This window comes from Symsagittifera roscoffensis, chromosome 9 (assembly GCF_963678635.1).
Source record: "Symsagittifera roscoffensis chromosome 9, txSymRosc1.1, whole genome shotgun sequence".
Lineage (NCBI taxonomy): Eukaryota > Metazoa > Xenacoelomorpha > Acoela > Convolutidae > Symsagittifera > Symsagittifera roscoffensis.
The window spans coordinates 21,039,494-21,053,593 of NC_087070.1; the positions used below are offsets into that span (position 1 = coordinate 21,039,494).

Here is a 14,100-nt window from a genome sequence, read left to right on the forward strand (position 1 = left end):
TGTGGTTATAATTAACGACTAGCCTTTATATATATTTGTTTCTAATGAAAATGCGATATCAAATCAATTTATTTTATTAGTTTAATTGTTCAGTCGGTTTATAGATGAAAAGCAAAGATTTGTGTAATTTTGCAGAAAAAAATTAATTATTAATCTTTTTCTGCTTATTTCCTTGATCTTTCGATATATTTTCTATTGATCATTTGCCCACAAGATTTCTCATTTGAATCAATTCAAAGTTGCATTTTCCCGATTTATCTAGAAATTAATTTTATACGGAGAGCGATATTTTCCAATTATTTTCGTTTTGCTTGAATTGGCACTGCTTCTTACGGTGTTGTAGAATTCAGAAGTGTTTAAATATAATGGAGTTGTCTGTTTGTATGATGATTTTTTGAGACCTGTCTAATTTTGCTTTGGAAGCCTTCATTGGTGGGTTGAATTGGTTAAACGTAATTAAGTATCGAATTAAATATCAACATCTCAAACTCACAAATTGGCACAAAGTATAACGTCGTATGGGTATCAAATTGGATGCTCTTCAGTTGTGATTTTAGCACTTCCCATCATTTGAGCCATTAGAAATTAGATCACGAAATTAGAAATTTAACGCATAGTTTTTTATTTTATTGCAAATGTAAGTCGGAACAATCTGTACTACTTGCGCAGCAGCAGGTTAATTTCATGTTTCGCTTGATTATTTTTTTGTTTGTTTAGTATGTCGATTAAATCTGTAACATAAGCCCTTATTTGACACTAGTATATTTTTTTATTGTTTATCATAGTATGGTGAATTTTTTGCCAACATTTTTAAACAACTGGAAATCTAACTTCAGATTAGTTGATGACATGACAGAAGAAATGGATGGCAATAGAAATAACCAAACAGAAATGGCCCGCAGCGAACCTGAGAACCCGATTGCTAGTTTGTTCTTTGGCACAATACCGGTGGCACCTATCGAGAAAACAAGCGATGATATCTCGAATCAGCAAGTTTTGGAACCAAATGAGGTGCATGTAGCCGTTTTTTGGAAAAATAAGTTTGAGAGTGCATCCTAGAGATTTTTAAAGAAAACTGCCGAGGGATGCCTCCGAAAGCAGAACAGTCGTGAAGTATATCTTGTTCTATTGAATATAAAGATATTTTTTTTTGGTAATTTCGAAGTCTTTTTCCTAGAAAATAAATTCAAATTAAATTCTAAAATGTGAATGAAAAAATCCAAGCAATCCAAAACATAATTGTCGTATGATGGAAAATAAGATGATAATTGTCCAAATTGCCCTTTAAAAGGTTTTTGATAAAATCCGGATAATTTTCGATGAAATTTAAATGTTTAATGATAGTTCTAGTCCGCAAACATAAAGATTGATCGTTTGTCAATGCGTTTTGCCTCGTGCATAACTTTGGTGAACAAATCCGACTACTAGCGAGCTTATCCAAATCTTCTTTGTTCAAAAAAATGTGTTCACTCCATTTACTATTGTATCACCAATTAATATTTTACTTGAATTACCTGCAAAATGGCAAAAATTGTGTGCACGCACGCACACACACACACAGAACCTCAAGTGCAGTAATATACCTTTTGCAACTATTAACGACAGATTTTCATTAATTAGCTTCCATCAATTTGAAACAGTTGGTCAGCGGTTTCGTGGACCTCAGCATCAATGAACTTCGCCACCAATGAAGTCAATTAGTATTTAAAAACCCGAATCAACTCAAATTGACAAAAAAAATAATTTGATTCTTATAACTTTCACTGAAAATTTGTGAAAACAGAGGTTTTGAGTCAAAAAAATTACATTAGAAAAAAAACATTTCCTGAAATCGAGCGAAAGATATATTCATAACATAGCCAATCGAAGATTGAAAAAGAGTAATGAACACAAGTAAACATAAAAAAACTGACTTTCTTAAAATCTCAACTTTTGAATTTCAAAGAAAAAAATAGATGTCCCTTAAGCTCTTTGAATTTCTAGAACAATTTATGATTGACGCTTTTTTGATAACATAAACCCAACTTGAGAAAACTGGATCAATCGGTAAAGTTTTTATTCCGCTGGGAAATCTTCAAAATAAATTCCATTTCCAAAAAATTCCGTTTTTTTGCGCCATTTCCACGTTCGTATTTCGAGAGTGATATTTACGTCACTTTCAGCAGAAGAATTTCAATTGAACTCAAAAAAATGCATTGTATCAATATTTTAAGACTCTTTCCTGAAAAAAAAAATCAGCAAGACCTATATTTTCAAATCCTCCTACTCTCAAAACATACACATACAAAAAAATTTTCGCGGATCAAAAGAGGCAACAGGATGCCACCAAATCAATATAAAATAACCCGAAGCCCATAACCCAAAAAATAGCATGTAAAAAAAGAAAAATTGAGTTTTATATTTACACCGAACTAAAACTCAAATAGGAAGGAATTTAAAATGCAGGAATTTAAAATAGGATGAGTCCTCTGTCTGTTGCAGTGAGTGTGTTACCAACAGAGGCGTCCATAAGATTGGTTCTGTGGAGAAAATTATTAACGGGCAAAAAGTACAGTACCCGGCAGCAATACCCTTGCTTATTGAGTAAACAAAGAAAAAATGTTTTTTTTTTACTAATATGTTCGGGAATCGAATCGAACGCCCTACCTCGATGAAAAAACGGTTAAAAAATCAAAAAATCTGACTTTTCCGAGGGTCATAACTTTTCGTGCCAAAAAATTGGCATAACCACTCATGCAGAGCTTCTCCTCATATCCCTTGCGTTCAATTAAAACCATGCAAACTAGAACAATTTATGATTGGTGCTTTTTTGATAACATGAATCACACTAGAGAAAAGGGTAAAGTTTTCATTCCGCTGGAAACGTATCAAATAAATTCCACTTTCGAAACTAGAAATCTTTCACGTTTTTTTTGCACCATTACCACGTTCGTTTTTGGAGAGCGCTATTCACGTCACTTTCAGCAGATGAACTTCAATTGGACTCAAAAAGTGCATATATACCTAAATACATTCATAAATGCATCAAAATGTATGAATGCACATCTGTAGTTAATGGTGACTTTTATGACTTTTCCTGAAAAAAACACAGCAAGACCTATATAAAAGTATTCACTAAGTTCATTACTCTTAAAGAATGGACAAAGTTTTATTGACTAAAATAAGCGGACAAATTTCAAGAAACCATTTAGGCAGACTAGATAACAATTAAAAATGATACAAGCAAAGCCGGTTGCTTGGAAAACAAAAACGAAGAAAAAATTTAAACACCCAAATACAAAGTTCTTCCTCATTTTCAATGGTCAGAACAAAATTAAGAATATTATGAGGCATAATACTTCAATTGAAAGTCTGATGCAGATTTCAAATTCAGTTTCTAAAAGGTAATTGATAAGTTTTGTTGAAATTTTTGATGCGAAAGCCGACAGAAAGCCAAATTGAACACAGAGGCGAAGCTTCACTTCGCAAAAAGTAGCGAGAAGACGTCAAAAAGCACCTCTAGAAAGTACACTAAGAACAAATAAAAATAAGCCTTGAATTAGCAAGAATTCAGCTAGGTCTGGGATTCGATCCGCGACCTGCTGCTATCAAGAGATTTCGAATCTCACGCTCTATCCATTCAGCCACGCACGCTTAACCACCGACAAACCTTATCACGAATAAAGCAGCTCAATGTGCTAATAAATTGCCAATGCAATTCAGCAAAGGTAGAACCAAATAGAAAAAGACTTAATTTTTCAAGTAATAATTTAACAATCTGAAGAATATAACAAACTGAAGGCATCCAAACTAACTTTGCATGTAACAAATCGCAAAGCATAAAACCACACTGTGTACAAATTACGCATTTGGAAAAATTGCGAGATCTATTGAGGTAGAAAAATACTTAAATTGAATTTTTATTATTGTAAAGTTGTTCGAAACAAATAGCTTTTTTTGGTTCATTTGATGAAGTAAAAATGCATCAATTATGTTAAGCACGTACTATTAAAAAAATGTAAAGGTGTCCCAAAAAAGGCACCATTATTTGCGACTAAGGTTAGAAAACAAAGAATGTTCTTAATAACCCACTAAGCTGACCCTAGTGTAATCAAACAAATAACTTTTTGCAAGTTCTATGATTCTGTTAGAAATATTATTTACATAGATACAAACATATATTCCGATTTGACAATACTTCTTTATCGTAAGAAGCTTTCTAACATTTTCCTTCGAACTTGGTGTTTAACTAAAAACGGGCCAATTATGTTTTACCAACAGCCAAATAAAATGTCACTGAACTTGATGGAACAACACACTAACAGGTGTGATATGTTCATTGGCGTCTTGTAAGAGCAGCCGCTCAAAGATTGCCTCTTCCAGATGTCCCTCTTCTATGTACAGCACCTTGTCATCTCCCAATTGCCGACTCAGTTTTTCCCTCAGCTGGTTGAGCAGCACCTTCACATCTGTTTCGCCTGTTTAAACAGAATCAAGCAAATAATAGTTTACCCTTCATTAAAACCCACTCCTGAACCCAAACCTACCCCCTATCAATCCCCATTGATTCAAACATGTCATACTAACTTTTTTAAGAAAGCCCACTTTATTGTTCCAAAATTTAATATTAAGCTGGGTGGGTGTTTCAATTCAAAACATTCAAGTGGTACAGTTTCATCGTTTTCATATAAAACTGCTGCATGAGCTAACTTTAAAACATCACCTGACTCTATTTTACACAGGGGCGAAGCAGAGCTTCGCATCACTTGCGATACAACGCAAGCGCAGCGCTGCAAGCTATCTAATAGAAAATGAAACAGAAATAACAAAATAAAAAACACAACCACCAGTATTAAAAAACCTTTCAGTTTTTACCAAGCGGCACCTAAGCCGACAACAAGTAGATAGACGCCGATTAAGCCGAAAACAAAATGACGTAAATTTTGTAGTCACAAAAAATTTTGAGCAACTAACTTTTAATACTTTGAAATCTTGCTAAGAAAAATTTGCCTTTGAAGCGACTAAAAATAACGTAACTAAGCCGCTAAATGATAAGCCGAAACCATTTTGACGGAATGAAGCTTTTAAGCGAAAAAAAAAGAAAAAGGCAGACCAAACAAAAATATACGAAGTGGTATAATTTTACAAATGACAGGAGTAAACCGAAAAACCCTCGCAACTACCATGAAAATTACTAACACCACAAGAAATTTCCCCGATGTGGCAACTAAGCCGACGGAACATAAGCAGACAAACGCAAGTCCGACAATTCAATTTTTCCCGGAAAATTATTTTTCAATTTCATACATACTGGGGAAAAAAAAGTCTAGCCGGGATCGAACTCCAGACCTTGGGGCACAAAAGCATCCGCGTTACCTCTGGACTATGTGGGAAAATGTCTCCAAGTTGCTAAGGTTCACTAATAAAGCGACTTCACAATTTCTTAGAAATGTGTAAAAAAAAGTTGGTTACGGTAAAAGTCTAGTTCGCCTTCACTTGTTTTCGCAAAGGTAATAAAAAAGGTCGAGCTATTTATCTCATCTTTGAATTATACTAGAAGATCCGCATCATAACGATGGTCAATTAAGTTGATTGCACACTGCTCTTTGATAGAAACACGACAAGTTTGTGAATTTTAAAATTAATAGTTTATCAGATTGTTACATCTACGTTATGAACCCAAGTTGATGTTTTGGCAATTTAATTTTTTTTGGACGACATAAATGCAGCGTTCGAAAACCAAGATAGCAAAACACAAAATTCAATTTAATATAAGATAACCCTTTAAAAGCAAGTTTTCGTTAAAAAAACTCACCTGTTGTTGTCTGTTGACACTCGTTAACAGTGAAGAGAAACACACTTTGGACCATTTCATCAAACAGATAATCATCTTTTGTTCCTGTCTGCTCATCTACACCGTCGGCTAATTGCACCTCATTTGGTTCCAAAACTTGCTGATTCGAGATATCATCGCTTGTTTTCTCGATAGGTGCCACCGGTATTGTGCCAAAGAACAAACTAGCAAACGGGTTCTCAGGTTCGCTACTGGCCATTTCTGTTTGGTTATTTCTATTGTCATCCATTTCTTCTGTCATGTCATCAACTAATCTGAAGTTAGATTTCTGTTTGTTTAAAAATTTTGGCAAAAATTCACCATACTATGATAAACAATAAAAAAAAATACTAGTGTCAAATAAGGGCTTATTCGACAGATTTAATCGACATACTAAAACAAGAAAATAATCCAGTAAAAAATGAGATTAACCTGCTGCTGCGCATGTTGTACAGATTGTTCCGACTTCTATTTGCATTAAGAAAAAAAACTCTACACTAAATTTCCAATTTCGTGATCTAATTTCTAATGGCTGACTTCACTTTAAAAAATAAAACTTATGTCTCTTTACTTAATAAAATTGAACAAACAATGGCATCAGTCTCAAATGGGAAGTTCTAAAACCACAACTGAAGAGACTCCAATATGATACCCATACGACGTTATACTTTGTGCCAATTTGTGAATTTGAGATGTTGCTATTTAATTCTATACTTAATTACAAATAACCGATTGAACGCACCAATAAAGGCTTCCAAAGCAAAATTAGAGATAAGTTTCCACAAAAAATCACCATACAAACAGACAACTCCATTGTACTCAAACATTCAACAACACTGGTAAGAGGCAGTGCCAATTCAAGCAAAACAAAAATAATTGGAAAATATCGCTCTCAGTGAAAATTAATTTCTAGATAAATCGGGAAAATGCAACTTTGATTTGATTCAAATGGTAAATCTTGTGGGCAAATGATCAATAAAAAATATATCGAAAGATCAAGGAAATAAGCAGAAAAAGATTAATATATAATTCATTTATGGAAAATCACACAAATCATTGCTTTTCATCTATAAACCAACTGAACAATTAACCTAATGAAATAAATTGATTTGATATCGCATTTTCATTAGAAAAAAATATATATAAAGGCTAGGCGATAACTAATACCACAGGCGAAGCAGAGCTTTGCATCACTAGTAATAAGACACAAACATAGCATGACACAACTAGCAGACAGAAAATTAGACGAAAGCCGCAGGTAAAAAAAATCAAATAAACGATCTACCAAAACTTTCATATCTTTGTCTCGAATGGTCTCGAATTAAGTTCATTTTGAGAAAAAGAAATCCCAAAGAAGTCAATTGAAGGTTAAATTAGTTTCAAAACAAAACATAAAAAGCATTAACGAACTGGAGAATTCAAAAGAAAACACCCGTAGAGCAAAAACTGTTTTCAAAAAACTTACCAAACTAAAAAACTAATGAGTGCTCTCAAAAGACTCACACCTATTAGAAATGTGTTTCGCTCATGAAGCGACGCAATATGAGGCCATTAGGCCGATTTGCTATAAACCTATAGCTTTTGGGCCAAGTAAACCACAAAAGCAAAAAAAAAACAGAAACTAAACCGAATTAACGATAGTAAAAATAGGAAAAAAGACCACTTAGTCCAGAGGAAATGGAAACATTTTCGAAAAAACCACAATTAAGAAACTTCAAAATGTTATCTGGAATCGTGTTCTATTTGCGGAAAACACGTCCAGAAACACATTCGGCGGCGTTTAATGAAAATTCAAAAAATAATTTTTGAGCGAAAAAAAAATTGATGTCATGAAAAGCTTTTGAACTATAAATTCTACTCAGATTTTTAACGTATGCTGCAGCCGGGAGAAAAACAAATAAATTATGGTTCCTCTAAACGACCCAAAATTAGCAGAAAAAGCCGATAAAAGATAAGCCGAAATCATTTCGACCGAATAACTTTTTAAGCGAAAAAAAAAATTATACGGAGTCAAGGTAAGTAGAATTCAAACTGCAGAAGTAAATGAAAGCATAAAAGTAACTACAATGAAAACTTCATACAGCAGAAAAATCTAAGATGTGGCAACTAAGCCGACAAAACATAAAAACACAAATAAAAGCCGACAATTTTTTTAAACAGAGAATTTTCTGTGTGAAAAAAAGATCCTGGCTGGATTGGAACCCAGGACCTTTGCCGACCCCAGGCATAATCGTTGCCTCCAGACTAAGGGTACCAGAGACGCGTAGAAATTTGAATGCATTATGAATCAAATTACCAATTGTTTCTGTTAAACAAGTCGTTAAACCCAAAAAAAAGTATATTCTCCGATTTGATAACGCTTGCTAATCGCAAGCGTAAGCATAAATTTCGATTAACACAACTTCGATTGAATGTATGTTGGTTGACGAACGATTCGAGAAAAAGATGCACAGATTCTTTTAGACATTTTTAATGTTTCAATTTGATAACGCTCGATAATCGCATGGATAAAAATTGGATGCATTCTTTTGAAAAAAAAATTAACTTTTTGTATTTTGAATTTTAGAAAAAAATCCTGAAGTCTTGTATGTCGATTTCTTCCACTATTCTCTAGAAATGGCATTCACAATGTCGATAACCAAAATGCAGTAAAGTCTAATGCAGTACGTGCTAATTCAGGTAAAAAAACGTTCTGTACAGGAAAAAAGTGCTAAACATACTCAGTTGCGGTAATCAGTCATGAGAGCTGCCAGACCCGCAAAAACCTGCAGCATTAGAAACGCTTCAATTGAGTGGATCCAGCTCATGCAAGCTGAGTCAAAAACTAGACGAGTGAAGCTAAGCACGCTGCTTAAATAACAACGCGAAAACTGCGCATTAAATGAAAAAGAAGAACTTTGCAAATATTTATACTAACTTATTTCATTGCGAAACCATTGCACAAAAACTCTGCAAAAATTTGTGGGAATTGCATTTAGGAAAAAAGGCAGCTTAAATAACACAAGCTTTTGTTTTAAGCAAAATGTTAAGAGCTGGTGAGATTGCAAGCAGCACAAAATGCTCCGACCACTGCCCTAGTTTAGAAAAAAAAAGGTGATGAACAAGTAGACGGGTTTGATCCAGACAGTGAATTTAATAGGCAATTATGAGAGACAGCAAAACAAACAAAGCAGAAGCAAAACAACCAATTAGAAAAAAAATTCTAGCCGAACAATGAATACTTAATTATGACTTCACTGAGTCTTTTTTAGGTTCGATTTGAGGGCAAGCAAACTAAGAATATTCGTGTACCGCCTCATTTCTTCAATTAACCTATTTGAATTCATTTCATTTGTTTAGCTAGTCATGAAGTTCACAAGTCTCCTTGTCTTTCACCGCAAAAAAAATGAGGCGAAAAAACCGTGCAAGTTATTTTTTATCCAACAGCTGCTCTTTGAAAAGGTTTCTCAATCTAATTTATCTTAAAGTTGAAAACAAAAACCTCAATGATCATTTATCGGGATCCTTTTCACAATTACCTAAAAAACTTTTAGACTGAAATGGCGTTTTTATGGTTTTTCACACGATCTCAATTTTCATTTATCTGTGGCACCTGGATGGCACGGAAAACAAACCTGGATGGCACGGAAAACAAACAAGTCCGAAGCTCCTCTAAGCAACTTTTGATTCTCGGAATTTAAATTCTTCAAAAAAATATGCCCGAGTAATTCATTCTCAATCAAAAACCCGGGATAGACAGTACGCAGTGAAAAGCCCGTCAGAAATGGAAGCACGATAGAAAATTGAGAATAAAAAATCGGTTGCTTTAAATTTGATGCAAAAACTTCGGAGAAACTGGAAACGCAAAATGATACTTATTATCAACCAGAAGCTAATGAAAACCGTAACTAATTTGCGTTCAATGTAAGGATAAACTTTCGAACATAACTATCACACCGAAAACAACACTTGGCACACAAAATCTAAATATCCATCAGAGAATGACAGTAACTATTAAAAAAACTATAAATTTAGGAAAACGGAGTCCAATTTCTCCCAATTTCCCCAAAAGTTAATCCCATAGCGAACAATCTGCTGGTCTCATTCTGCCAATTTAAGGAATACAAAAAAGCAAAACATGCGACCGAAGTGTTAAGACAATTTATCCATAAGGGGGAAAGGACCAACATAAGAGCTGTTCAGCTCTTCATGGAGATCCGCTGTTGTGCCCCTGGTTAAGATTTACATGCAAATTTTTGGCTATTTTTCTTAGCAGCAAAATTTGAAAGCAGCAGAATCTGAAATCTTTTTAAAGATTTTATAAAAGGAATATTCCACACACCGGGCTATACAAAGTATAAATATTTTAAATGACTAATTGAAAAACTGCAACATTTTCAAAAAAGAATCAAAAACTTTATCGACCTTTTTTGTATGTCGGCAAATTGAGCTCTCCCTGAACAGTAGAAAGACCCCATTTCGACCAAATTTTCAGTGCCACAGGCAAATTTTTTTTAAAAAATAGGCCAAAAAAAAGTTTTTAGGCACTCAAGGAAATTTTTTTAACAAAAAATGGGTTTTTGAGCGCAACCCCTATTCAAAATTAGTATACATTGGCGTCTAAGGAGCCTTTGGAAAAAAATTATGGGTCGCTCATCCAAATATGGATTTCTTAAAATAGCACTAAAGAGGGGGCCTCTCCCATAAATTCGCCCCTGCGATCAACCCATAATATTCATACGATCAGCCCAAACGATTCAAAAGAATTTATTCAACAAAACAACCAAACCAAAAATAAACCAAACCAAATTTCAATTATGAACAACATTGCTTAAACCAGAAATGCTGAGAAAACTTAGCCGACAAAAAATAAGCAGACAAATGATAGCCCGACAACCAAAACATTCAGAGAATATTTTCAATATCTAGAAAAAAATGGCCCCTGCCCGCATTTCAACAAGAGACATTTTTCGCCTCCAGCATTCTCGCTACGTCTACACTGAGCGTGCAAAAATTGTTGTATAACTCAATTCGCTAATAGTACACTGATGAATTCTGTGAACACACTTTTGTTTGAGAAAACTGGATTTAATTATACTATAAGCGGCAATTTTTGTCAAGAGTGAAATAACTACTTTTTGGCCAAGAAACGCCTTTTTGGAACATAGACAAAAGCAACTTCTGTTATTACACTATTTAAAAAATCTAAATTTTTCAGGATTTAACTTTTTGACGAGCGAAAAATATTATTATTTCGCTCAACCATTCTGTAGAACAACCATTGTGTTTTATGGCACAATTTTTTTCAAATCTATGTTGCTTTTTTTTGCGCGTGGGGTATTGAGAAGATCTGAACAAAAGGCTACAACTTACGCAGACTCAATTGTCATAATGGAGTAAAATTTATTTCTCAGGGCTTCAATAAAAATTTCACGTCATGTGTATGCTTCTATAAAAAGCCTGCTAGCTCGCTTTGTCGCTCGAAATAAGAGTGAAAGTCAAAAATAAAAATCCGTTTTTCTCGACACTAGGAAACCTTTTTCCAAATATTTTCATGTTCAAGTCATGACTGCAAGGGTTTTGATATGATTATCACTCAATCCAATCCAAAACGCATTTGTAGTAAGAAACAAATCTTCTGGTTTTGCGTGAAAAACACAAAGGAAATCATAGCCAACAGACAGTTAGAAAAGAGTCAATGAACGCAAGGAAACAGAAAAAAGAACTGACCTTTTTTGGAAATCTCCAGCTTCCGAATTGAAAAAACAAAAATGGCTTTCATGCTCTTTGAACTAAGACGAATTTATGATTGATTTTACTTTTTGAAAAATAAATAACTCAATTTGAGAAACCTGGATCAAAAGACGAAATTTTGATTCCGCTGGGAAGTCCTATAATTAAAATCACACTAGAAGTCATTCACGTTTCGTTCGCTTCATTTCCACGTTCGTATTTGGAGAGCAAAATTTAACAACTAATTTTTTGCAGCTTTCTAAGACATTTTTTAAAACAGTGAGATTCAAGTGACCCTAATTTATTTCAACCGTGAAGTTAAACTGGGCTCATATACAAGGTTTCTTTTTCATAAAAAACGCCATATCTCGAAAACCAAAACGATTTGAGCAGAAAAAATTAAAGGGCGAATTTGCTATGTTATATTGTTCTCTGGCTGCGTCTTACCATAGGGTTAAGAACTTCAAGTTATTTTACTTGTTTTTAAATCTACAATTTTTTGTAAGGTATTGAAAACATCATGAGAAACGCCTTTCTAGGCAACAAGAAAGATTTGAGCAGTAAAAGTTAGAGGCCCTACATTACCCCTGATTGGTACCCTGATATTAAAAGGCAGAAGCTCTGATAGAACCTCCTGATTTGAACCCTGACAGTACGCCCTGAATTTAACATGACAGAAGGCCCACATTAGGGTTGAGAATTTCAAGATCGGTTAGATTTTTAAATCTAGTGTTTTGAAACAAAAATAAAAAAGCCCACATCTCAAAAACCAAAAGACATTGAGCAGTCACATTTGTAGAGAAGAAATGCAATCTCTGAGTGTACCCCGACTGTACACAATTACAGGATTGAGAATTTCAAGTTCCATAAATTTTGTTTCATATCTAAGTTTTTTAAGCTAAAAAAGAAATCATAAAAAACGCCATATCGTGAAAACCAAAAAAAAATTGAGCAGTCGTACTTGGACGCCAGAATCGCAACTCCTGAGTGTATCCTGACAGTACCCCACTATAGGGTTGAGAACTTCAAGTTCCGTTATTTTATTTTATATCTTGAATTTTTTTGAAAAAAAAATGAAAAAAGCCTAAAAAAATCACCATATCTCGCAAGCAAAAAAGATTTGAGCTGTCATAATTGAACGCCATATTTGTAGCCCCAGAGTTTACCCTGACAGCACGCCATTATGGGGTGGAGAAACTCAAGTTCGGTTACTCTATTTTAAATCTACGTTTTTTTAAATTGAAAAAACCATAGAAAACGCCAAATCTCGAAAACCAAATAGATTTGAGGAGTCATATTTGGACACCAGCTTAGCAACTCCAAAGTGCACCTTAACAGCACCCCACTAAATAACTTAAAAATCGGTTACTTCATATTTATATCGAATTTTTTTGAAGAAAAAATAGAAAACATAAAAATTGCATCTCGAAAACCAAAAGATTTCAGCAGTCATTCTTGAATGCCAGAGTTGCAAATACTGAGTGTACACTCACAGCAACTTTCAAATTTTTGGCCATTTAACAGACCAACGTAGCGACTTTTTAAACATAGGTTGAGTGAAACTTAAGCTTTACAATATACGATATAGCTTAAACGTGCTAAAAATCTTTCGTTAAACAAGTAAAAAATAATATGTTCAAAAAGCTTAAATATGTCAACATAGAAAATTCTTCAGTATGTCAACATACTGCCTATGTTGACATAGTTAGCAAGTTTCTATGTTGACATATTCAAGCTTTTTGAACGTATTATTTTTTACTTGTTTAACGAAAGATTTTTAGCACGTTTAAGCTATATCGTATATTGTAAAGCTTAAGTTTCACTAACCCTGTGTTTAAAAAGTCGCTACGTTGGTCTATTAAATGGCCAAAAATTTGTAAGGGTTGAAATTTATACTCATGTCGACGTTTTAAAATCTGTTGTAGGGCGAATGCTTTCTTAAACATGTCTCAAGTGAAATGTCAATTAAATAATGTATAGATTGAATAATTTATAGATAGAATAAATAGATAGTTTTTAAGTGTAAAAATAACAGCAAAAAATAAGTGCAACCCTAAATGCATTTCAAGACCTCATGCTGAAAAAAAAACGGTCGTAAACTTTCTGAAAGTCCGATCAAAAATTACAAAGATGAATGCTCTATGATGTAGAAGTAATTTTTTTTCTTGTCGATGTCGATTAGAAAGATTCTGAAAACTTCTTGCGAGACTCAGAAGTTTCGAAAATTCCAAAAAATGAAAAGAGCTACGAACTATTTGGGCAAATCCATTTTTAAAGGTATGCGTTTTTTTCTTCACAGGAATCGTTTAAGAATTCTGAGACGAAGTAAAAAAAATCAACTAACCAGCTCAAGTACAAGCTGTCATGTACAAGACCAGTGTTATACAGGGTACTATCCTCCGTATCAATCAAGCGACAGGCTCTTGATTGAATTTTGACGAAGGGCTCAGAAAAACCACAAAGATCTGGGAGAAAAACCAGTATCCACCGTCATTTTACGGTCCAGTTATCTCAGAGACGCTGACGAAGATACTGGGCTCAGAAGCGAAAGAAGAAACTCGGGAGCGAAGTGATGA

The 14,100-nt window shown here is 34.0% G+C and overlaps 1 protein-coding gene across 1 annotated transcript in view; it reads right to left on the reverse strand.

The window, feature by feature from the left end:
* The window catches only part of LOC134854609 (ubiquitin conjugation factor E4 A-like), a 214,089-nt gene that overhangs the window by 31,714 nt on the left and 168,275 nt on the right, over positions 1-14,100 (reverse strand). Inside the window, exons 2-3 of the mRNA XM_063870946.1 lie at positions 5,795-6,087; positions 4,303-4,457 (exon numbers count right to left, since the gene is read on the reverse strand). Of these exons, the coding sequence (XP_063727016.1) occupies positions 4,303-4,457; positions 5,795-6,074 (435 nt within the window). The 5' untranslated portion in view covers positions 6,075-6,087. The remainder of the gene's footprint in view (positions 1-4,302; positions 4,458-5,794; positions 6,088-14,100) is intronic.